This window comes from Dendrobates tinctorius, unplaced genomic scaffold, assembly GCF_039654945.1.
Source record: "Dendrobates tinctorius isolate UK_male_01 unplaced genomic scaffold, ASM3965494v1 ptg000003l, whole genome shotgun sequence".
Lineage (NCBI taxonomy): Eukaryota > Metazoa > Chordata > Amphibia > Anura > Dendrobatidae > Dendrobates > Dendrobates tinctorius.
Window position 1 is genome coordinate 25,522,855 of NW_027361671.1, and position 27,371 is coordinate 25,550,225.

General features: G+C 42.5%; 1 protein-coding gene across 5 annotated transcripts in view; it reads right to left on the reverse strand.

Moving 5' to 3' along the window:
* The window catches only part of MCTP1 (multiple C2 and transmembrane domain containing 1), a 1,234,258-nt gene that overhangs the window by 174,138 nt on the left and 1,032,749 nt on the right, over positions 1–27,371 (reverse strand). For all 5 annotated transcript variants that reach the window (XM_073589970.1, XM_073590053.1, XM_073589912.1 and 2 more), the window contains one exon: positions 1,143–1,262. In XM_073589970.1, the coding sequence (XP_073446071.1) occupies positions 1,143–1,262 (120 nt within the window). The remainder of the gene's footprint in view (positions 1–1,142; positions 1,263–27,371) is intronic.

The following is a 27,371-nucleotide window of genomic DNA, read 5'->3' on the forward strand; positions in this document are numbered from 1 at the left end:
GGGAAATTTCCAATTTCACAAGTTGATTTTATTAATGAATGTATGATGTTTATTTTAACTCATAATTCTTTTAAATATGAAATGATCTACTACACCCAGCAATGGGACACTGCCATGGGGACCAGATTCGCATGCAGTTAAGCAAACCTGTATGTGGGTAGATGGGAAGACATTCACTTTTACCCACAGGGCGTGCTGCGTTCGGGTCTGGTCCTCGATGATATAATTTTTATTTGGTCTGATGGACTGATTTACCCCTCATCAGTGTAGAGTGGAGTTTAGCTTGAAACTGTACATCCTCTTCTATTTAGTTGTCTTAGTTGCCTCTGGATTTATTGCTAATATATATGTAGTACGAACTATAGGTGAAGGAAGTTAGTTTACCTATCCTAGACGCGTAGTCCTCTCTCTGTCCCGCTAATGTGACGTCATCAAATAGTTTGACATGACATTGTAAAATAACTGTGTGATGTCAACTGATGTCATATCAACACCAGGGGGTCATGAATGAACTATCCTTATACAGTAGCTTTTATCTCTTTTCTGAATGTGGAGAAAGTAGGCATCAATTAAAAAAGCCTGTTACTTTATTTTCTAAGACCTCTAGTGGATGCCATGTTCACTTTGGGCCCTATTAGTGCCATCGGTGATTAATGGAAAGTATCAGATCTACAGTGACTACCAATAAACTGAACATAGTGATTAGATTTTTGTTCATAAATGTTAATGATTGGATGTGATTAAGTTAATGACAACCTGGGGTGGCACAATCTAGTACGAATGCTGTCCCAATCAGATTCCTTTTTGCTCCTATGAGGTGAGCAGCACCAGGTGTGTCTGAATAATGATTATCTCCACTTCTGAAATAACTAGATGAGTCAAGCATTGTAATGGAGGGATTGGACCTTTTCAATGATTGCTAGTCTTATGTCTAAGGTCCGCTTTCCACTAAGCATTATAAATAAAATATAGGACACTGTCTGACTTCTTGTAAAACCACAATTTGGATAAATTCCACAGACTGAAGGCTTTACTTTACATCACAATCTTTTTGTAATTTCTGCATATATTTCTAGTTCAATTCAAGACAAACATTGATCATGATTACATTTTCTGAAGAAGATGTGATAAGCATCACTCACCATATCCTGTGACCTGTTATCTTTTCCTGATATGATTAAGAAATAGTTCCAAGCCAATAACAGCAAGATAGCCAATGGGATCATGTACAGCTCAAAATTCCAGACCACAAGGAGAAAGATCTGCAGACACAAAAATACAAGCCATTGTATCAAATGTTATCTGCAGCTGATATGTTTCTAATGTATGTTACAGGATAAGAGAAGATTCCAATGTGTCAAACGGAGATGTAATAGTCCAAAATGCATTTATATTACTCTGGGCAATGTCAACATTCACTGAAAAAATTAAATAACTACGTGGGTTACATTTCTTAATTTCTGCACTGCAGAAAATTCATAAATATATATATATATGTATATATATATATATATATACAGCACTGTGAAAAAGTTTTAGGCAGGTGTGAAGATAATGCTGCAGAGTAATAATAATATCTAATATAGAATTGTTAAAAGTTTATTTTTATAAATTAACAATATGCAAAGTGAATGAACAAAAGAGAAATCTAAGTCAAGTCAAAATGTGGTGTGAATGCCTGTTGCCTTCAAAATAGCATAAAAGTATCAATTCTTCTAGGTACACTTATACACAGAAGCGAGTAATCGCGAAACGGCCGTTGTCCGGCACCTCCCCCCCTAGCATTCCTCTAACATCCTGCATGTCTACATATCTGCTGATGGAATTCATGTGAAATAAAGACGCACAGTTTTTCAGCTCTATTGGTGAGTGCTTCAGTTTTTCTTCTTTCATTTCACACTTATACACAGCTTTCGAAGGATCTTGGCAGGCAGATGGTTCCCAACATCCTGGATAAATAACAACTTCTGTGGATGTAAGCGTTAGCAAATCCTTTTTTCTCTTCATGTCTTTTCCTTTTTTCTCAGTCAGACCCAATGATCAAGGCTCTGTGGGACCATATCATCACTTCCATTTTCTTCTCGATGCTGAAGATAGTTCTTAATTACATTCATTGGCTTTATATTTGTGATCATGTCACCCTGATGTTATCACATGACTGATAAGTATTTGCCTGAATTTCTCAGCATTGAGGACACCATTACTCCTGATCAAATTCCCAATTTTTTTTTTTTGCTGAAATGTAGCTCTAAGCTTGGAAGGAGCCTGCACCAAGAATCACTGTGGGTGAAAAAATTCAGAAGTGGTGACACGTTTCTATTGTACTTTTCCTCTGATTCTTCCACTCTTGATTTTAGCTTACACATACTGAGGTAAAAAAAATCTCACCAAACACTCAGCTTGTGAATGTGGCCTTAGAGTTAAATATTTCCCTTTTTGACTCAGCAGTCCTGAACACTTGCTGATATTTTTCTGCATCCCAGTTCATATGTTTTGTGTGCAGTTGAGTCGCTGGACCTTGTTTCCACGTTGAAGGTTTGGTTTATGGATGCAATTCTTTCATGACGATCACTTCTTGCCAGACTTCTCCAAATGGTATATCGTGGTACCTTGGCCCACTGATTGCTACCAGTTATGAGCTGATGACATTGCTGAACATCCTTTGATTTCAAAAGGAAAGCATGATGTATCCTTCATCTGCTGCACTAAGTTTTTTGATAGACATGCTCTTTTCCATCATGAGAATGATCTAAAACACACATCAGTTGCATTTCTGAAGAACAGAAAGTGATTTGGTGGCTCCTGATCTGACTCCAATTCAACACCTTTGGGGAATTCTGAGGAGACAAGTTGAGCATCATTTCATTCCATGCTTAGACTTGGTGCTGTCCTTAAAAATCATGGAGGTCATACAAAATACCAGATGTGATAGTTTTTGATATGTAGTGTATTCACTTTTGCAACAATTAATTTGAATAAAACTGAAGATTTTGTAATGAAAGTGATATTATTAACCCTACTTTCATGTTATGGGTTAAGAAACGTTGACTATAAAACTCAGTCCTGTCAAATTTTTGGAAATTGTTGTGTTCAGTGATATATCTATTAACCCCTTAACCCCGGAGGTATTTTCATTTTTGCGTTTTTGTTTTTTGCTTTCCTTCTTCCCAGAGCCATAACTTTTTTTTCAGTCAATATTGCCATATGAGGGCTTGTTTTTTGCAGGACAAGTTCTACTTTTGAATGACACCATTGGTTTTAACATATTGTGTACTGGAAAATGGGAAAAAAATTTCAAGTTCACTAAATGCTAAAACTGACCTACCGTTATGATTCTCCAGGTCATCACGAGTTCATAGACACCCAATATGTCTAGGTTCTTTTTTATTTAAGTGGTAAAAATTTTTCCAAAATTTGGTAAAAAAAAAAGGCACCATTTTCCAAGATCTGTAGCGTCTCCATTTTTCGTGATTTGTGGTTAGGTGAGGGCTTATTTTTTGCAAGCTGAGCTGACTTTTTATTCATACCATTTTGGTGTAGATACCATCTTTTGATCGCTCGTTATTGCATTTTCATGCAATGTTGCGGCTACTAAAAAATGTAATTCTGGCGTTTTGACTTTTTTCTCATTGCGCCGTTTAGTGATCGGGTTAATTCTTTTTTTATATTGATAGATTGGGTGATTCTGAACACGGCGATAACAAATATGTGTATGTTTGATTTTTTATTATTGGGGCGAATGGGGGGTGATTTGAACTTTTTAATTTTTTAAAAATTTTTAAAAATATTTTTTTTTTACTTCCGGCTTCAATAGTGATCGCCTCTAGGTAGAATTGCTCACTTGCGATAAGTGCCAACCACTGGCGTCGCTCATAGCAATCCAGCAGTGACAACCATAGAGTTCTGCTGGAGACCTCTGATTGTCATGCCAACCCATTGGCGACCCACAATCACGATTTCTGTCGCGCTTGCCGGAAGCGCGAGTTAAATGCCACTGTCAGAGATTGACATCAGCATTTAATGGGTTAACAGCCACGGGTGGATCGATCAAAACAGCTGACATGTACCGGAAAATATGTGGGCTCAGCGTCGGAGCCCACTTCAAAGGAAGGGAGTCCAACATCGGCATACTGTTATGCCCAATGTTGGAAAGGGATTAAAATCTTACTTTTTAAAGAGGGTGTACTCATTTATATTGAGTACTGTATATGATGAGTGAATATTTTGAAATTCACAAACTTCAACAATTTATTTTTTAAAATTTCAATTTGTGGTGAATCGATTTGCCGCAAATCACAAGTACTCAAATTGCCTTGAAAAGACAAGTATGACACTCTGAGGTCTCCTAGAACTGTATTCAATCCCTCTAAAGCTCTTTAACCTTTCACGGCTTTCTCTCTTTGTCCCTATTGCTAAGCTATGAAGTCCTCTCACTATCCAGATTCACCCAAAAATGGCTGATGTATTCCATGCCTCATCTTTTCTATTAGGTATGATAGTCACTTTTGATTGGCTGTGCTATACCATGTGATGTGATAGTTGTAAGGCATTATGGGAAGCCCACACAGCACTTCCCGAGTATATGTGAGCCTTCTCTCGCTGATGTATTCTTTGGCAATATGGAAAATGGTTGTGGTCGTTTTTGGAAATTACTAGGTATGATGGCTGTATAAAATAACTATACAGTCCCATTTTCAAAATAACTTTATTAAATTTTTCATAAAAATTAACAGCAATGTTTTTATATTGTAATAGTGCGGAACAGATTAATATACAAAAATAACAGTAAGATTTTACTTCAGGTATAACCAGTACGACTATCCAATATACCTAAAAAGGATAAGACACTTAACAGTAATATATTATGTAGTTAAATACAAAGAGATAAAACTACTATACAGTCCCAAGGTGAAGGCTTGCTTTAACTTACCTGTTAAAAAATCAATTGACATACAGATTTAAAGGAAAAGTGATCACCTTCTGAATTTTTTATTTTATGTACTTCCCACACTTTGGGGCCCACTTTCCTGAGAGTGATTAACCCCATTAACGAATGAGCTCAATAGTACAGAACACAGCCCTTTTTTAGGAATCTGTGTCCTGCCATACTAATGCAGAGATCCAGATCCTCATATTCATCTCCAGAGGCTAAGTCCTTTCTGCCAGCTTGTGAGCATGCTCCTGGAATGAGCTCCCATTGGAGTTCAGGAGTCAGGTGCTCAGGTCCTGCTCCTGATTCCATTGGTTCAGCTCAGGTCTCTGGAGATTTCTGGAAGGTCCCGTTCACTATAAAAAGTGCGCATGGCCGTTATGCCATGCGCTAGTATTTTCTGATACTTGCTGCTGTATGTTGGCTGATGGATGCTTGGTCTGGTGTATGACTTATTATGAAACCCCTTCCCTCGGTTATTATGAGTGTGTGAGTGATTGGGTCAGCCAGTAGCAGCGCTAGCGCCAGCGCGCTCAAGCTTCAGCCATCTGAGCAGCAAAGCGTCCTGCATCGCGCTTGCGTTATTGCGGTTGCAGACTTCTGTGGCGTTCGCAGTTGCGACGCCGTGCACACGCTCATTCACGGTAAGTCCGTTTGGTTGTAGTGCCACTTTAACTACTCCTGTGCTCGGCTACCGTACGTGTGCCGCTGTGTCCCTGTGCGTTTAACAGGCTCAGCGTTACCTTTTCTTTATTATTTTGCTGTGCAGCTCTGTGTCCCATAACAGAGACTGCCTCTTTTGCACTTGGGTGATTTAGAACCCTGCGCACACTACCGCTGTAGTGCACTGCCTCCCTTAGCGCGGTTTTGCCATCTGCCGCACGGTGGACCCCGAGTGGCGAAGGTACTTTAGTTATTTATTTTTTTTAGTGCCTTCCGCCACTCACAACACCTTTCCTTCCAAATAATGATAGCTACTTCCTGTGATCTGTTATCACCTGGACAGGGTGGTGGCATTTACACATTTTTCTTCAGCGATGTGCAATATAACCCTATGCCCAGTGAAACTGTGTGATTATGGTCGTACCATAGTTATACTATATTATTCCCACTGAAAACAAGGTATGATCATGTAATACATGGTAGTGAAAATTCCTCCAGAGATATTAGGCAGAAAATATACTCCAAAAATTGTATGTCTTTTTCAAACAATATGACAAAATTACTTTAATTGTTACATTTGCATAAATAATACATTTCTTTCATAAAGAAATTATAGTACCGGTACCCCAAATTTTGGAGAAAAAAAAACACTTAACAATTAATTCCTATAATTCCAAATAAAGCTTCCAATTAGTCATGTGAAACTTTTCTTATTAATTTTGTACTGTTCCTCATAAAAGGTTTCTACTATTTCACCCTTGAGACAATGCTACTTCACTTCAATGGTAAAATTATTGACAATAGAGTAGGAGCAATGTGTGAAGAATTACAATGACCATGAATTCCAGAAGAGTTCAACCTATTTATATTACTGATTAACACTGAATCATTATTTAATACCAAAGACCTTCATCTCACTGGTGTAACAATGTCAGAAGAAGCGGCGGATGATGCAAATGTCAAGTCTCATACAGCATGCCTGAAGGTCCTTTTGTTGGAAATCAGAAGTGATTAGGAAAAATTCTTATTCTGCGGTTAACAGTAAACATACATAAGAAGAAATGAAGAAATTGCTTTTAGCAGAGCTGCCTGGAATAATAACGATACCGGTGATCACAGCATTTAAAAGAAAGTCATCAACTATTTCACTGCAGAACAAATCCTGCAGGGCTCTCTCACACTGCAAGGAGGAATAAGGAGATACAAATCCTGAGGTAATACAGTTATTGAGCACACTGCGTCCATAGCAAAGTGAACAAAAGTATTTAACAACATTCAATAATTCAGATGAGTCACAAGTGACCCCCAGTTCATTAGTGCTGTTTTCTTCTTTTTCAAGCCTTTAAAATGTCTTATTTTTGTACGTGTTTCTGGTGGCTTTTCGTATTATGTACTAGTATTTTTCTTTTCTTGTTTTTTATTTAAGTCTTATGACCTATGGATAAATATGCCAAAAAATATGACTTAGGTTATATTCACACATCTATGGGAAATGTCCGTGGGCTGCCTGATTTTTTAAAAAAAGGGAAAATAATCCAAAGATTTCATCAATTTTTCACACATCCATCAAAATCACATATTCTAGTATCATATCCGTGAAATCTGTTGACGACTGGGATGCCAAGGACCCACCAGAAACCTGATGTTGGGGAACTCCAGTTCAGTTGTACACAGTAATAGCTGACCCTTGTATACAAATGTGACTATATATATCGTAATTTGCAGTTTAGAACACACACTGGATTATAAGATGCACACCAAATTTTGGGGCAAAAAAATAGGAAAAAAAACTTTTTAGTAAAATGGTGGTGCTTCTTCTAATCCGTGCGTCTTATTGCTTACCGGGGGAATTGACTGCAGTGGAGTGGGGTCCCAGGGTCGCTGCTGGTGGAGGCAGGAGAAGGATGATGCTGTGAACCCCAGGCTGGATGGAGGAGTAGTTTGGAACGGATGTGCGAAGCTGCGAGTGATCAGTGATGTGACGCTACGGGTGCTCGGTGGTGTGGGGGCTCTGCCAACATTTTGTGAAAGACAGAGTCCCTGGTCTTCCATGATTTACATTGCGGTGGACTCTGGGAAAATGACCGCTGGGGGTGGCGCATGCGCAGATGGAGACCTCCCAGGATGCGGCCCGCAGCATCACCCCAGTCTTGCCTTCACCAGCAGTGACCTTGGGACCCCGCTTCACCACAGCCGGTAAGGTATATTGGAATTATAAGATGCACCCCCACTTTCCCCCCTAATTTTGGGGAAAAAAAGTGTGTCTTATAACCCAAAAAATATGAGATAGATATATATATATACAGTCATATGTAAAAGTTTGGGCACCCCTATTAATGTTAACCATTTTTCTTTATAACAATTTTGGTTTTTGCAACAGCTATTTCAGTTTCATATATCTAATAACTGATGGACTCAGTTATATTTCTGGATTCAAATGAGGTTTATTGTACTAACAGAAAATGTGCAATCTGCATTTAAACAAAATTTGACCGGTGCAAAAGTATGGGCACCCTTATCATTTTCTTGATTTGAACACTCCTAACTACTTTTTACTGACTTCCTGAAGCACTAAATTGGTTTTGTAACCTCATTGAGCTTTGAACTTCATAGCCAGGTGTATCAAATCATGAGAAAAGGTATTTAAAGTGGCCACTTGCAAGTAGTTCTACTATTTGATTCTCCTATGAAGAGTGGCATCATGGGCTCCTCAAAACAACTCTCAAATGATCTGAAAACAAAGATTATTCAACATAGCTTTTCAGGGGAAGGATACAAAATTTTGTCTCAGAGATTTAACCTGTCAGTTTCCACTGTGAGGAACATAGTTAGGAAATGGAAGAACACAGGTACAGTTCTTGTTAAGCCCAGAAGTGGCAGGCCAAGAAAAATATCAGAAAGGCAGAGAAGAAGAATGGTGAGAACAGTCAAGGACAATCCACAGACCACCTCCAAAGACCTGCAGCATCATCTTGCTGCAGATGGTGTCACTGTGCATCGGTCAACAATACAGCGCATGCATAACGCCTTTTTGTATGACCAAACAACTCAATCTTTGTTTCATCAGTTCACAGGACCTTCTTCCAAAATGTAACTGGCTTGTTCTAATGTGCTTTTGCATACCTCAGGCGACTCTGTTTGTGGCGTGCTTGCAGAAACGGCTTCTTTCGCATCACTCTCCCATACAGCTTCTCCTTGTGCAAAGTGCGCTGTATTGTTGACCGATGCACAGTGACACCATCTGCAGCAAGATGATGCTGCAGGTCTTTGGAGGTGGTCTGTGGATTGTCCTTGACTGTTCTCACCATTCTTCTTCTCTGTCTTTCTGATATTTTTCTTGGCCTGCCACTTCTGGGCTTAACAAGAACTGTACCTGTGTTCTTCCATTTCCTTACTATGTTCCTCACAGTGGAAACTCACAGGTTGAATCTCTGAGACAACTTTTTGTATCCTTCCCCTGAAAAGCTATGTTGATTAATCTTTGTTTTCAGATCATTTGAGAGTTGTTTTGAGGAGCCCATGATGCCACTCTTCATAGGAGAATCTAATAGGAGAACTACTTGCAAGTGGCCACTTTAAATACCTTTTCTCATGATTTATACACCTGGCTATGAAGTTCAAAGCTCAATGAGGTTACAAAACCAATTTAGTGCTTCAGGAAGTCAGTAAAAAGTAGTTAGGTGTGTTCAAATCAAGAAAATGATAAGGGTGCCCATACTTTTGCACCGGTCAAATTTTGTTTAAATGCAGATTGCACATTTTCTGTTAGTACAATAAACCTCATTTGAATCCAGAAATATAACTGAGTCCATCAGTTATTAGATATATGAAACTGAAATAGCTGTTGCAAAAACCAAAATTGCTATTAAGAAAAAAGGTTAACATTAATAGGGGTGCCCAAACTTTTACATATGACTGTATAAATATATATATATATATATATAAAAAAAACCCTGGATAGTTTGTTAAATTATGAGATGCTGTCTTTGTCTGTAAATACTGCATTAAGTACTCATGCAGCATGGTGGTGGGGCACCCAGGGAACTCATTTGTTACCCTGTGGGCCAGTCTGAGCCTGTGTGAGACTCAAAGCAGGTCCTTAATGGGTCTGTGTGGTCTCTGATAAAAAAAAAATAGGATAGCATTCAGACATTAAACAGGGATGTGAGAATGTGGCCTTACCTAGAGCACCCCCTATAATGTTTTATTTGGATATTGTCACGAGTGGGTCACGTCCTCCTGGGAGATCTGGAGTTAGAAGATTACTGTACTATGTATTACGAATCACATTTAGCCTGTGTATTTGTGTTCAATATTAAATGGATTTTGTTTCCTTTGGCGCTGAAGAGGTTAATGACCTTTTCTATGCTGGTTAGAAACTTGCAGCTCCGTCTCACAGCTGTTCTAGACCTTGTCATTTCCTCTCACAATAAAATCTGGCCAGACGCTCTGTTCATTGCCAGTCAAAGTTTTACTTCCTAGCTCCTTAGAGTCAGTGTGCTGAGTTGGAGATCGTTGTTGCTGCAGTTTTTGGGTGTATTCTGTCTTATTCCTATTAGGTTTGTACATTCCTACCCCTCTCTATATACCTCTCGACCTTTGGTGAGGGTTTTGAATGTTAGTTGCTTTTTGTTATCCGCGTTTGTCTTACGTGTTTATACACTAGCATTTCTTGCCCAGGCTTCCTTGGGGAGGGGAAGGGGACAGCTTAGGGTATAACAGGAGAACAGTAAGGCTGGTGGCCCAAACCTTCTCATCTGTAGAAGTACCTTTGGGAGCAGGAATAGCAAGGGTCCCAGCCCTAGGGACAGTGCAGGGCCACTTTCCCTATTTACATACAGTCACAGCATGACAGATATGTGATGGTAATGACAGGTGGGAATGCAATTTTTAAAGAGGGATAATGTTGCACTTTTGCTTGAGGCTGAAAACAGATAATATTTCCAGGTAGCAATTCCACTAAATCACTTTCAATTCTTGTTTGAGGGATTTTCATTTATTCTTCCATGGAATATTCTTCCAGTTCTGTAAGATTCCTGGGTTGCCTTTCATGCATTATTTTGAGGTATAGCCTATCATGGTCACGTGTGTCAGGACGCAGATGATACCGCAAGGCGGACCCATAACACACGTGACCCTGGAAACACCGCCTCCAGTGGGGCGCATTTAAATAATAAAACGTGCAGGTGGATACGCCGCCTCCACCTGGCGAATTTAGGTATTACACGTTATACAATAAATCAAATAATAAAGGGGGAACCTGGGTAACTTTAACAATGGTGGGCCCTGTGATAGGGAATGGGGGACATGGAGACCTCCTAAGCGCCCCTGAGCCAGTGTCCCTGCACTCCTTACATTCCCTAAACAGGCTCCGCACCTGTCGCCGCACGCGTACCTTAACGCCCTTGTTCACCCTGACCCTAAACCCTCACTAGGGAATGGGTCGGTGCGGAGACTAATCCCACCACTGCACTAATAACACACATGAGGAAAGAGACAATACAGGGGAAACACCACTTAGCTTTGCTCTGTTGCGTGCGCTCCTAGCAACAGAGCCCTCCACCTGAGTGCATCTTCTCCTCCACCTGGATCCATCACCATAACAGGATCCTTCACCTTAGTGCAGCCTTGGAGCAGAGTCCGACACCAGTTGCAGCTGCTTAGTACCAGAGTCCCAAGGAAGTGTTCAGCTTCTGCCACGAAGTCAAGCATGCTTGAGTCCAGCTCAGCGGCCAAGTCCCACATGGTGAGTGCCACTCTCCATAGTCGCCACTCCACCAGCCCATGCAGACACTTCCCGCTGACACCATCACTGCGACTCCACCACGCCATGCCAGCCCTTCGTCCAGACACCATAGCAGAAACACATCCCCCCTGGCTAAGCTGCGCAGGACTCCTCACCAGCTCCATCCTTCCTCCAGGCTCTCCAAAAACAGTGAACACACTCTCACAATATCACAGGCAGTGAGTGAACACCCTGAGCACACCTTTATAGGGTGTCACACCTGATCCATAATTAAGTGCAAAAAACCCTAAAGTGCAATACCACTCACCACCACCGGGGACAGTCAAGACACCTTGGAACTTTCCAAAGTAAAAAAAGTTCACCCAGTGCAATTTAAAACTGTCAGATCACTTCAGATCATGACATAGCCACAGATTTTCAATGATGTTCAGATCAGGGGACTGTGAGGGTCATTGTAAAACCTTCAGCTTGTATCTTTTTAGGTAGTTTATTGTGGAAATTGACTTGTGGATCATTATCCATTTGCAGAAGCAATCCTCTTATCAACTTCAGCTTTTTTTACAGATGGTGTTATGATTGCATCAAGATTTTTTTGAAATTTCATAGAATGTATACTTCCCTCTACCCGTGAAATGTTCCCTGTGCCATTGGCTGCAACACAACCCCAAAGCATGATTGATCCACTTCCATGCTTAATGATTGTCGAGATGTTTTTTTCATAAAATTCTGTGCCCTTTTTTTCCACACATAAATTTGATCATTGTGGTCAAAGAGTTATATTTTAACCTCATTATTCCACAGGACTTGTATCCAAAGTGAATCAGGCTTGTTCAGATGTCCTTTTCCATACTTCTGAAGCTGAATCTTATAATAAAGATGCAGAAGAGGTTTCCTTCTGATGACTCTTCCATAGCTTTGCTATCTTTTTATAGCATTCTCCTGCTTTGTGGGCCTACACCATTTTCATTAGGCAGCTACATAAAAGAACCCATGGCTGCTGTTTTTTGGCACAAGTTTAGAGGAGGCTGGGTTTTTATAAAGCTGGGAAATTTGGATCACCTGGCCTTTCCTAAAGATGATACTGGTCAAGACATAACTCTAACAGGTTAATTAAGGTCTGGAGCCTTGTTTAAAGTTATCTGAGCTCCCAAATCTCCAAAGGTGCTCAAACTAACATATAAAGGAAATATATCATCTTTATCTTTAGGCCTTTAAGAGATCATTTCATCTTCAACTTACTTAACTGTCCACAATAAAAGTAATCTTTTGGCCCTCACTCAAACCTGGATTCAGGATTCTGACACTGTCTCCCCTGCTGCCATTTCCCATGGTGGCTTACAATTCACCCATTCCCCGAGACCCATAAACAGACCTGGTGGTGGAGTCGGCATACTCCTGTCCCCACAATGCACTTTCCAGGTCATCCCCCCAGTTCCATCACTCGCAATCCCTTCTTTTGAGGTCCACACCATGAGGCGCTTCTGTCCCCTTTCCCTCATAGTAGCAGTCATATCCTGGCCCCCAGGCTCACCCACCCACTTCCTTGACCACTTCTTAGCCTGGCTGCCGTACTTCATGTCCTCAGAACTACCAACCCTAATCATGGGAGACTTCAACATCCCTATTAACAGCCCCACTTCCACATCTGCATCCCAGCTTCTATCACTAACCAGTTCTCTTGGCCTCTCACAGCTCTCAACCTCTGAGACACACAAAGACAATAACACCTTTGACCTGGTCTTTGTCCGGCTCTGTTAAATCTCCTACCTAAATAACTCACCGCTTCCCCTCTCTGACCACAACATTCTCTCTTTCACACTCACAAATCCTCGCCCACCCCAGCACACTTCTACCAATCACACATTCAGAAATCTACAAGCCATTAACCCTCAAACACTTTCAGACTCCCTAAAATCATCCCTGTACCCAATCTCCTCTTTTTCCTGTCCTGATCTGGCTGATCATCACTACAGCGACACTCTCAGAAGCATCCTTGACCAAGTAGCGTCCCTCATCCTCAGAACCTCCAAACACAGAGTAAAACAGCCCTGGCTCACATTGCAAACTCGACTTCTCCAGCGATGCTATAGGTGTGCTGATAGCCGATGGAGAAAAACCTGCACATCAGAAGATTTCATCCACTTCAAATTTATTTTAAGAACCTATAACTCTGCCCTTTACCTCGCCAAACAGACCTACTTCTCCACCCTGATCTCCTCACTAGCCAACAACCCCAAGAAACTTTTTGACACCTTTCACTCCCTCCTCAGGCCAAAAGCACAAGCCTCTATTACAGACATTTGTGCGGATGACCTGGCCTCCCACTTTATAGAGAAAATAGATAATATCCGTCAGGAAATCCACTCCCAACCACCAAGTGCTGTGTCTCCCATCCCTCCCTGCATTTCCCCTGGCTCACTTTCCACATTTGATCCCATCACAGAAGAAGTCTCCAGACTCCTCTTTTCTTCTCGTCCGACTACATGCACTACAGACCCCATTCCCTCACATCTCCTCCAGGCTCTCTCTCCAGTCGTCACAACTCACCTAACTACAATCTTTAATCTCTCCCTCTCCTCGGGCATTTTCCCATCCTCCTTCAAACACTATCGTTACTCCATTACTAAAGTAACCCGCTCTCGACCCATCCTGCACAAACAACTACAGACCAGTCTCCAATCTCCCCTTCATCTCTAAACATTTGGAGTGCCTAGTCTTCTCCTGCCTTACCCGTTACCTCTCCCCTCACTCCCTCCTAGACCCTTCATAGTCTAGCTTCCGCCCCCTACATTCGACTGAAACTGCACTCATCGAAGTTACCAATGACCTTCTGACAGCAAAATATAGTGATGACCACTCTCTGCTCATTCTTCTCTACCTTTTAGCAGCTTTCAGCACTGTTGACCACTGTCTCCTACTCTCTAGGCTCCAGTCACTAGGCATTAAGGGCACTGCTCTCTCCTGGTTCTCTTCCTATCTTTCTGACAGCTCCTTCAGTGTTTTGTTCACTGGCCCCACGTCATCTCCTCTTCCTCTCGCTGTCAGGGTACCTCAGGGCTCAGCCCTTGGCCCCCTTCTCTTCTCTCTCTACACTGCCCCAATTGGACAGACCATCAGCAGACTTGGCTTTCAGTACCATCTTTATGCTGTTGATACACAACTATACACGTCATCCCTTGACCTTACCCCCGCGGTACTACAGAACGCCAGTGACTGTTTGTCCGCAGTCTCCAACATCATATCCGCTCTCTATCTGAAACTTAACCTCTCAAAAACTGAACTTCTTCTGCTCCTGCTGTCCAGTAACCTCCATAAATCTGACATTTCCCTCTCCATGGGTGGCACCATAATAACACCCCGGCAGCAGGTTATGTTTGACACCAATCTCTCCTTCACATCCCATATACAATCTCCTGTCCGCTCTTGCTGCTTAAATCTAAAGAATATCTCTAGAATCCACCCTTTTCTCACCATGGAAACAACAAAAACCCTCACTGTTTCATTGATCCACTCCCGCCTGGACAACTGCAACGCTCTGTTAATTGGCCTCCCCGTTACTCGACTTTCCCCTCTCCAGTCCATACTTAATGCAGCAGCCAGGGTCATCCATCTGGCTAATTGGTACTCGGACGCATCTGCTCTTTGCCAGTCCTTACATTGGCTGCCCATTCATTATAGGATCCAATTCAAAGTACTTGTTCTCACCCACAAAGCTCTCCACAGTGCAGCACCCCCCTACATCTCCTCCCTCATTTTTTGTCTATCGACCTAACTGACCGCTGTGCTCTGCAAATGACTTTCGACTAACCTCTGCACTAATCTGCACCTCACACTCCCGACTCCAAGACTTCTCCCGAGCTGCACCAATCCTCTGGAATGCTCTACCCCAAGAAATTAGGACTATCCACAATTTGTACAGTTTTAGGTGCTCCCTCAAAACGCATTTGTTCAGAGCGGCCTATCACGTTCACTAATCACAGTCATTTTATGTGTAAGTGTGTGTAGCCCATTCACTATCTCCATCTATCCCTCACTCCCTCAAGATGGCTGGACCCATCACTGTAAATACACACCTGTACTCTGTATCTCCCCCACCTCATTGTAGATTGTAAGCTCTCATGAGCAGGGCCGTCTTATTTTGCTTTAATTATTGCATTGTTAACATTGTTACTTATGACTTGTGTTTTGAAACTGTAAATTGCTGCTGAATATGTTGGCGCTATATAAATAAAGATTATTATTATTATTATTATTATTAATTTTGACCAGGGGTGCCCAAACTTTTACATGCTGTAACCTGTATGTATATAGCTTAATCATAAACCACATTACACATCACTTGTCAAGTCTAATAAATACAATTATTTTTTATCTTATCACATATTAGAGGTTCTTTGTAAAATTAAAACCCTTGAGGGCAGGCTCCTCTTCCTTTCCATACCCCTCTGTCACTGTTAGTTTGTTTATTGTGCTTGCTTGCTTTTTTATATATGTATTATATGTACAGCACTATTTAATTAATGGTGTTTAATAAAAATAAACATAATAATTATTCTCAGTGCTCCTAATAAATCTAATTGTCTTTTTGTTTGTATTTCAATGCACTGTACTTTTTGGCTATACTCTCTCCTAAACCAAGGCCAAGTTTACATGCTTTGCTTATAACATGCAAATAATTGAATATTAATATTCACAGTATGAAGAAGCATAATAAATATAAGCAGCATGAAACATTATGAAGCCGTGGGAGAAAAAATCTCCCTCTGACAGAGTATATCTAGGAAACAGCTTGACATACAAAATAATAAGGGTAATATCTTGACACCTGAAACGCCCTTTTCATCAGGGAAAAGAAAGTGTTGAGCAAAATATCACAAACAATATTGTAAATATGAAGCCATTTATGCTCATGCAAAACCAGTAACCCTTAGTATAACTCATTAGAAGCAAACCCTACACTTAATCGGCAATGCAAAGTCATTTCATTAAAGGGGACCTACCGTCATGAAAATACAGTTCAATTTGTAGACCCATGTTATAGAGCAGGGGGGTAGAGGAGATTGATATATAGTTTGGTGAGAAAAGAATCAATATAACCTCTGTTTTAATCATTTAAACCTTTGCTCTTTCTGGGATTTTCGGTACAGTGGGTGGTACTATCAGTTACTGTCAGATGACTTTGTAAAAGAGTGCACACAGTTACTGATAGGACCACCCACTGGACAAAAAAGCCCAGAAAGAGCAAAGGATTCAGAGATTAAAATACATGTTATTAGTGATGAGCGAGTATACTCATTGCTCGGGTTTTCCTGAGCATGCTTGGGTGTCCTCCGAGTACTTTGGCGTGCTCGGGGATTTAGTTTATGTCGAAGCAGCGGCATGATTTGCGGCTGCTAGACAGCCTGAATACATGTGGGGATTCCCCAACAAACAGGCATTGCTCATATGTGTTCAGGCTGGCTAGCAGCTGCAAATCATGCAGCTGTGTCGACACAAACTAAATCTCTGATCATGCCAGAATACTCGGAGGACACCCGAGCATGCTCAGGAAAATCCGAGCAATGAGTATACTCGCTCATCACCACACGTTATGCTAAATGTTTAATCACAAAGCTGCAGGATATATCAATCTACTCCTCTCCGCTTTCTATAACATAATGGCTGCAGATTGAACTGAATCTTCATGGTGACAGGTTTCCTTTTACAGCGAACTTGACAGCTGATACACACTGTGCAATCTACGGGCAGCACATATCAGGAACTGGCTGCATGATTTCAACATTACATGTTAATTCTGAGAAAAACATAGCTCAATAACCGACAGAGACCGAACAGCACGGGAAACTTGTTGGACAAGCAGGTCACCGGCATCTGTCACCCGCCTGCTACCCTTGAGTGACTTGTTGTAACATCCGTGTATGAACATGATCCTGCCACATCTGCCATTATTACTAGGTGGCAAAGTTACAGCTGAGCAGCACAACACAAGCATTGTCCAGTTAAACATTAGGACTGCTGCGAGAGTTGTAGTAACCTGAAAAGAGCACAAGTGAGAGACCTCTTCCTCTAATAAAAGACACAGGGATAGACCAAGTTTAAGCTTAAGTGCGCACTTTGCAGAAATGCTGCGGAAATGTCCGCAGCATTTCCACAACTCACTGCCGCGGGAAAAACGCATGCGGAATTCGCATGCGTTTTCCCGCAAAACACAAGCATTTTGCAAGCTTTTTTAGCTTGCAGAATGCTTGCGCTTTTCCAAGTGATTTGAAGCATCGTTTGGAAAAGTGATTGACACGTTGGTCACACTTGTCAAGCATAGTGCTTAACAAGTGTGACCAACTTTTTACTATTGATACTGCATCAATAGTAAAAGATAAAATGGTAAAAATAAATAAATAAATAAAAAATATGGTTATTCTCACCTTCTGACAGCCCCCAATGTCCTTAGCGGCGCTCCTGGTACGTTCCTTTCCCAGGGATGCTTTGAGTGAAGGACCTTTGTGACGTCATGCTCGCGAGACCGCTAGGTCATCTCAGGTGATTCGCGCAATGCATCACTGGGAGCAGAAGATGCTGGCAGCGTGGCTGAGAGGAGGGAGGACTCCGGGGGCCATCAGAGGGTAAGTATATCACTATTTTTTATTTTAATTCTATTTTTTACAGGAATATGGTACCCAGGGCTTGGAGGAGAGTCTCCTCTCCTCCAGATCATGGGTACCATCTGCACATGAAGCGCTCACTTTACGCATGGTGGGCATAGCTGTGGAATCCCATTGAATTGCATGGGAATGCGTTTTTTAAGCGTTTCCGATGCGGGAAAAACGCATCAAAAAACGCTTAAAAAAAGCAACGTGGGCACACAGCCTAAATGTTGGGGAAAAGGTAGTCACAAAAAATATCAAGCTCAAAGTCCCTTGTGCTAAGTTGGTTCAAAGTTCATTTGTCCATATGAATTCACTGAGGTCATAAACTCTGTAGGCTTTAGTTTAAAGGTTCCCCCTTAATTCAAGATACCTAATGTATTTCATAAGTCCCTGTTAAAGGCAAGTCATTCTCCTATTCACTCTATCAGAGATCCTCCTCCTCCCATTATGACCGAAGGGGAACTTGGAGGTACAAAAAATTCTTAACACTTTTGTGGTGAGAGGGTCCTTGCAGAATCTCGTGCACTGAACAGATTATGCACCAGAGGAAAGCATGTGGGTTTTGGCTAGTACCATGTCAACAAACCGATCTGGAAATTCCAAACCTTATTTTCGGAAAAGCCTGGTTTTAAAGGGAATCTGTCACCCTTTTTTTTTGACTATGAGCTGCCGTCACCGACATCAGGGGCTTATCTACAGCATTTCCTTGGTAGGCGAGAGTCTGATATGTTGGAGTAGAGAGTTCCAGCGTAGAAGGGATGGACGGAAGAAATCTTGTATGTGATTGTGGGAAGTGCAGATAAGGATATCTTGTGAGGATCAAAGGTTGCGTGCAGGTTAGTACCCTGAGACTAGGTCACATATGTATGGAGGAGACAGGTTGTGGATGGCTTTGTATGCCATGGTTAGGGTTTTAAACTGGAGTCTCTCGGTAGAAGGGAGCCAACGAAAGGATTGACAGAGAGGAGAGGCCGAGGAATAGCGGGGGGGGCATAGGTGGATTAGTAAGGCAGTAGAGTTTAGGATAAATAGAAGGTGTGCGACACTGTTAGAAGAGAGACCACAAAGCAGCAGGTTGCAGTACTCGAGGTGGGAGATGATGAGTGCATGGACTAAGGCAGTGATGGCAAACCTTTTAGAGTGCCCAAACTGCATTCCAAAACCTACTTATTTTTCGCAAAGTGCCCTGAATACTGAGGTTTTAGATTAGAAAGACAACTCGTATATTAGCGCATTATAGAGTCAATATCAAAGAGCTTGTAAGCGCTGCACTCCAAGCCTAAGATACTAGTCACCAATTGTAGTGAAAGTCTGTTCTTGAGAATGGAGAGGATTTATAATCAAAAGTAAAATTGCAAAGTTGTTTGTTTTTACAACCTCTCTGCAATTGTAAACCTTTATCATGATGAGAACAAACCGTTTAAGGCAGGGATATCAAACTCAAATATACAGAGGGCCAAAGTTAAAAGCTTGCAGAAAGTTGCAGACCAACCTTGATATTTGTTAAAAAAAATGTCTACAATTGAGGAAGTTTTTCCTTATCATATAAAACGATTAACTTTTGGAATTATAGTGGAATAATATCAGTTAAAAGCACATGGCCCAATGGCCTAATTTAAATATGTAATAACAAAGGATAATATAAATATGTAATAACAAAGGATAAAAAACCTTGAATAAAACAGGTAATGAAGTTTGATGCAAACAAAAGTGCTCCCAAACACTGTATGATACCCCCAAAGTGAATTCCTCCACAGTATAATGACCCTACTGTATCCCCCTCCCTCAGTTTCCCCAACAAAGAATGGTGACCCAATCACAGTATGATTCGCCAACTGTAATCCCCACACAGCCCTCCGTACAGTATAGTGGCACATAAAATCCTCTATACAGTACAATTGCTCCACATAGATCTCCATAAAGTATAATGGCTCCACATAGTCCTCCATACAGTGTAATGGCCCCCACATAGTCCTGCATTAAGTGTAATGGGTCCCATGCAGCATAATGCAGCATAATGGCCTCACACGTTGTTCTATACTATAAAATGACTCCATATAGTGCTCCATACTTTATAATGGCCCCACATAGTGTGTCATACTGTATAATGTGCTCACATAGTGCTCCATACAGTATAATGGCCTCACACAAAAAATAAATACCGTATATACTCGTGTATAGGCCGACTGAGTATAAGCCGAGGCACCTAATTTTGACACGAAAAACTGGGAAAACTTATTGATTTGAGTATGAGCCAGGTATGCATTGTCCCCTAATCCCTATTCTGGTATGCATGGTTCCTCATCCCCATCCTTGTCTGCATGGCTACTTTTCCCCTTCCTTGTATGCATGGCTCCTTATCCCCATCCTTTTCTGCATGGCTCCTCATCCCTGTCCTGGTATGCATGGCTCCTCATCCCTATCCTAGTATGCATGGTTCCTCATCCCTGTCCTGGTATGCATGGCTCCTCATCCCTGTCCTCATATGCATGGCTCCTCATCCCTATCCTGATATGCATGGTTCCTCATCCCTATCCTGATATGCATGGTTCCTCATCCCTATCCTTGTATGTATGGCCCCCATAAGAAAAGCATTAAAAAAATCCCACTTACCATCCCTGCGCACCCTCACAGCATCTTATTCCTGTGCCAGCAGCATCTGCGGCTGAGTGATCATGCTTATGGTAGAGGAGAGAAGTGAATATTCATTACCTTAATGAGCGGGCACCCGTGATAGCCCAGCAGCCTCCAGAAGCCGGCGGCTGCCGCTAAAACTGTGCGCACTATAAGAGAAATGAATATTCACTGCCAGCGCCGAATGAAGACCTCCGACACCCATCGGACCGGACCGCCCCACAGGTGACTATAATAAAATATATTTTTCTTCTCTTGCATTATAGAGTGCTGTAGATAATCCCTGAAAGTCGGTGGCCATATCTCATATCAGCCAAGCCTGGTGACAGGTTCCCTTTAAGGAATGTATTGATCCGGGAAATATTTTTGAGATGTAGTTGGCAGGAAGTGAAAAGGGCATGGATATGTGTTTTGAAGGAGATTTCAGGGTCCAGGGATACCCCAAAGCAGCAAGCTTGCAGGACACCCTCATCTGCACCTTGTAGATTGGGGTCACAAAGAGCATATGCTCCAGTGGATGGCAAGCGCTGCATCAAGTGGCCTATCCTCCTCTTTCTACACCTTAACATCACACACAGTACAGTCCTCAGAGGTGTTACCCCTGTTACCCTTGTTTCTCCCCGTGTCACAACTCTCCAATCTCCCAACTGACTGTGGGGAACAACAAATGAGTGAGTCTGCAGAGTTGTTCACACATTCTATTCCATGGGCATCAGAGGTCTACTCCAAAGATTCACAGACTCAAGAGGAGGAGCGCGTCTGCACCAATGCATATTGTTTTCAGCTTGAAACGGGGCTGGTAACTGTGGGGGCAGGTGGGGAAGGGTCTGCTCCACATGTTTTGGAATGGCCAAGGCATGCATGGCACTTGGGGATGGAGAACTAAAATACTACACCCCGATACTAAACTACTAGACAACAGGGATTGGAGAGCTAAACTACTAAACACTTAGTGTTGGATAACTAAACCACTACATATCAAGGAATGATAAACTAAACCACTAAACACCAAGGCATGGAACTAAACCACTACACACCAGATAAGAGAACTAAACTACTAGACAACAGGGGGTTGGAGAACTAAACTACTACACACCAGGGGATGGAGAACTAAACCACTACACACCAAGGGATGATGAACTAAACCACTAAACACCAAGTTTGGGAATCCTCAAGGCTTGTGGGACAAACCTCTGTATCTAACACTTCCTCCACTGTTTCTGCATCCTCCACCTCATCTAGAACCTCCACCTGCGCCCTGATCCCATCTCTTAATGAGACATGCATTTCAACAGTTTACAGGGAATTCCCCCCACCCTCCATACTGTGCAGCCAGGGCTCAACACAATCAGGTAGTGTTTATATTAATATGCCTTGGAGATCGAAGTCACAGAGCTCAATCTATTCAGGCCGAGTTTGAGCAATGGCTGTCTCAACTTAACTTGGAGGCAGGGAAGGCTGTGTGCGATAATGGTGCGAACCTGGTGGAGGCCCTATGCCAGGTCAACCTCACACACGTGCCTTGCATGGCTCATGCCCTCAACCTGGTGGTACAGAAATTTCTCCGCCACTATCCCAACCTGAAGGAGATGCTGCAGAAAGCACAGTCACTGTGTCCTCACTTCTGCCGTTCACACCCTGTGGGTCATCGACTTGCATTGCAACAGAGGTCTTTGAGGGTACTGGATAACCGGTTGATATGCGATGTGCTGACGTGGAGGAATTCCACTCTGCACATGTTGCAGCAACTGTGGCAGCAGTGACGAGCCCTGGTGCATTATGCAATTTTGCATAGCCTGGGTCAACAGTCATGGTGCAAATCACGCTTGCAGAGTGGGAACAGATGAAGAATATCCGCATCCTTCTGCACAGGTTTGAAATGGCTATTAAGATGGTTATCGCTGACGATTCCCTCATCAGCATCACTTTGAATAGTTTGAGGGAGGAGGTTGTGGTCTCAGAGGAAGAAGCAGAATAGGATGCGGAAAGGATAACAATATCTCTAAGTTCCGGATTGTCGCCACCCAGGCAGGTGCCATGGTAAGGTTGATTACAGTGATCTAGGGAGGCTCATAATACCAGACAAACTGTTATTTAAGGTGCAGGAGCTGAGGAACAAATGAAGGAGAACAAGGAGGAAGAGGTAATAGGCATGCAACAATCAGGAGATGAAGAGGATAATGATCCCCTATCTATTGTCTGTGGCTGGCGGCAGGAGGGGATGGAGGAAGCAAACTTGTGTGTTACTTTGACCTCACATAAGCATCACACATGAGAGACTTCTTGCTGCACTATCTGCAACATGATGCCGGTATTGTTTGGATTACTAATAGTGCTGACTACTGGGTTGCCACTCTGATAGATTCTGCCAGATGCTACCCCACCGGGAAAGGCACGCTCACATGCTGGAGTATTGGAACACACTTGTAAACAATCTTAAGAGTGATTTTCGCCAAGACAGCAGTGAGGCACACAGTGTGCATAGCAGTTATAGACTTCCAACCCTGGGAAGGTTGACTCCTTAATGCAAAAACATTTGCAGCAGCAGCAGTGTAAGTGGCAGAAGCAATTTCTGTGAGTCATTTCACACATTTTTTAGACCAGCCTGCGCACCAACAGAACAGAGTATAAGTCTGACACATAGTGAACGACTGGAGATGATAGTGCAGGAGTATCTCGAGCTCAATGTCAATAACATCAGGAGGGGTTTGGACCCTTTTGCATTTTGGTCTTCAAAAATGGTAGAGGGCCAGAGCTCGCCTGTCACTCCTTGAAGGTTTTGTCATGCCCGAAAGCCAGCGTTATCTCAGAACGTGTATTCAGTGCTGCTTGTGGTGACCTGACACATAAACGCATCCAGCTTTCCCCTGAAAGTGTAGATGGCCTAACTTTCAGCAAGATGAATAAGTCATGGATTTCCAATGACTTTTGTACCCCAGTCACAGACTAGGCAATGATGTAGTTTTAGTGCGCAGCATTGATCTCGTGTTATTGCAGTCTGTGACACCTTTGTTGTGTCTTCTGTGCCTGCTGTTTCTACTGCTACTGATGTTACTAACAATTTTTCTGGTGGGTTGCCTGTAGTGAAAGGGGTGTCAGAGCCTCATTATACAAATTCTTCTCTAGGGAAGTTGATGCCACTTTACTGGTGTCTGCCCCTAATTTTTGGAAATGTTTTGACTCCAAGTTGAGTCTCCTTCATGTATGTTGTCTGTAGAAGTAGGGCTTCTCAGTCCAACAGGTCTGCACTTACTTTCAGTCAACTACCTGTGTTACTATCCTTAAATTTTTTAGTAGCTTACAAAGCTGATATTTGTGCCACCTGAGTGTCGTTGAGCAGAAAAGCAGTTTGAGCTGTTGCATAAGGTATCAGGGCTCTCAGCACAGCAGGCCTACACCCATCTCTTAAGTTGAAATTAAATTCAAAGCTGTAAATGCTGGCCCAGATCCTGGCTCATTAATGACCTATGTCTGACTGCTGCTGTGCCATTATAAAATTTCTAGTGTGGGTCAATTGATGCTACTTTTCCTGGTGTCTGCCTCTAATTTTTGGAAATGTTTGCACTCCAAGTTGGGTCTTCTTCATGTGTGTTGCCTGAATTTGGCAGGGCTCCCAGAGCACCAGGCCTACATCTGTCACTCATGCTCCTGTTACTGATCAATATTTAAGCTAGAAATGCTGGTCCAAGCCTATGGTCGAGAGTATGTATAACTCATACATACCCTCTGTTCCCGCATTTGAGAAAAAAATCCCCACAGCCCACAGTGCTTGTATTCGGGGGATTAATAACTCTGCAGTCACACAGAGTTACAGAAGACCTATTGGTTTGGATAGGTCAACCACTTTAAATAAACTTCCCCACAGTGTCTGTTGCTAACAGCCACAATTTTATCATTTTACTCCAAGGCTAGATGAATTAAAGCATAGAATTTGCATATTTCTATAGGAGAAATTAACCTCCATGTATTATAACATATTAAAAATGTTCAATATTAAAAAAAGAAACAGCACTCACCATTGCTTCTTAAAAAAGGTTAATGTCATTTATTCTATGTGGCAGTACAATGCTTTAACATGCAGGGGGAGCGGGGAGGTGAAGGAGGACAACAGCCGTTTCACGGCTAACCCAATAATTTAAGTTGGAAGACTGAACACCCTACTCTTACTGCAAACCACAGTGTAACAACCCTGCTGGCATCACTGCATGGCCTCCCATCCCCCGCACACCAATTTACTTTCTGCTTCAAGCCATGCTGTGAAATCTGTCTGTTGCCAGTCCTGTGCTCCGTGCTTCTGTTCTCCATGTTTCCTGACTGCGTGTATAGGGGGGCGGCGCCAGAACTCTCTGGTTCTTATGCAGTCAGGGTGCACCTGCCTAATCTGTCCCTGACCAATCACCTAGAGCCCTTGACTATTTAGTTTCGCCACACCCACTGAAACATTGCCTGTGCAATGTCTAAACTCAGTTAGCTCCTTGCTGCTGAGCTAGCCAGGCCCTGTCCTATGTCTTGCCTTCTCTGAAGGCTCTTACTGTGTATTCCTGTGTCTTGGTACCTTGCCTAGCATTTCTCTGTCCGCCTGCCAGGAGGCAGAATATCCTGGCCCTTGAGTCTTGTTCCCAGTGCCTTGTCTGTTCTCTGTCCGCCTGCCAGGAGGCAGAATATCCTGGTCCTTGTGTCTTTGTCCCTGTGTCTCTGTCTGAACTCAGTCTTACCTCTGTCTGTCAGTCTCCTTGTTTGTGGTTCCTTCTCTGCCATGTCTTTCCTTGTGTCCTCCCTGTCTGTGCATCTGCACCATTGCAGCTCTATCTGTGAATCTGCACCCTAGCCGCTCTGCCTGCACGGCTCTCTAGCCGCTCTGCCTGCACGGCTCTCTAGCCGCTCTGTCTGCATGGCTCTCTAGCCGCTCTGCCTGCATGGCTCTCTAGCCGCTCTGCCTGCACTGCTCCCTTGCCGCCCAGCCTACTCCGCACTCCTGCCTATATCCATACCTGCACCTCCTGTGTGAACAGGTCCAAATCCTGTTCCAACATACACCACTCCCTCCTGCCTGCTCCTGCTGTGTGAACAGGTCCCCACCTGTCCCTTCTCATACCACGCCCGCCTGTCCTGTGTCTCCAAGCCGTCACCTACCTGCTCTGTGTCTCCAAGCCGTGCCCGCTTGCCCAGTGTCTCCAAGCCGTGCCCGCTTGTCCAGTGTCTACAAGCCGTGCCCGCTTGTCCAGTGTCTCCAAGCCATGCCCGCTTGCCCAGTGTCTCCAAGCCGTGCCCGCTTGCCCAGTGTCTCCAAGCCGTGCCCGCTTGCCCAATGTCTCCAAGCCGTGTCTCCAAGCCGTGCCTGCCTGCAAGTATACCAAGCCGTGCCTGCTTGCCCAGTGTCACAGCCTGCCTGTTAGTCACACCTGTCCAAGTGACTTGTCCCCGAGTGGGATCAGCAGCCACAGCCAAAAATCACCCTGGAGTGGCACCCGACAGCTACCTGCCGCACAAGCCTGACCTCACCATCAGAGGCTCCAGCGAAGACCGAGGTAGCTGTCGTAGTCACGCCCCTTCCAGGGTAGTCTGGTTTGTGGCACAGTGGGGCCACAACCCCCCGGCTCGCGCCATTCAGCCAAGGCGCGAGCGTGACACACAGTATCTATATAAGAGACTAATCATCTCCTTTAACATCTTAAAGCTCAAGAAACCAAGCCTGTTCTTTTTGTATTGAAGAACGGAAATAAATTAATTTGTTGATGATATTCTAATTTTGTGAGAAGCAGCTGTATATCAATTAAACATACAGTAAATGATTGGGATGATATGGGATTAATCTAGTCGACTCATGATTCTTATCATCAGCATCCAAGACAATTGTAAAATAAGATTTCCCTTCATATGCAGTATATTTAATATTCAGTGAACAATTTCAAAGCTATGGATTCACTCCAAAGATTCCAAATTTTCCAAAAAGAACTAGTAGTTTTTTCTTTTCTCAATGTAATATTAAATTCAAAATTTATAACTTTGCTTATTTTAGCTTTCTATTCCTTAATTGATAGGTGGGCTGTAGTTTATGTAGTTTATACTGGAACTACTTTGGCATACATAAAATTTCTTTACATCACTTTTCATTTAATTGTTGGAGGGAGACAAGGTGACCAATTCCTATGTGGGATATAAATGTGATCATACAACATTTCAAATTTTTATGGTTGAAGCAATACCAAATAGGTCTAGATTTTTACATTGTTATACTTACTATTTGGGAGCAAATGATAAACATTTTATGTGACATTCAAAAGATGCAGATCCCCAAAATATCACTGCATTTTCCTTTAGACATTGGCCTTGTATTGAAGGGTAATACAGAGTCTGCGACTAATTAATGTAACTGCATTACAATCTATGATATTTTCTAAACCTGAGATAATGAGTGTTATAGATGAATACATATCTGTGGGATCAAGAGGTTTTATTATAACAATGAGACAAAATCTTTAGCTAGGACAAAAGAAGTAAAGAAGTATCATCTCCTCATGGCCTTTCCTTTGCCTCATTCGAGCAAGAACAATGAACTTCTACATTTTGCTCAGCTTCAAGGCTTATCAATTGAAATCTGCAGTTGAGAGTTTTGGTAATACATGCATTAAATGATCATTCAGAATGACTTGTGAGAGTATCCCTTGTGTAACACACTTCAAGAAAAATAATTTAAGTTGGAATACTGAACATCCTACTCTTACTGCAAACTACAGCATCTATAAAAGAGACT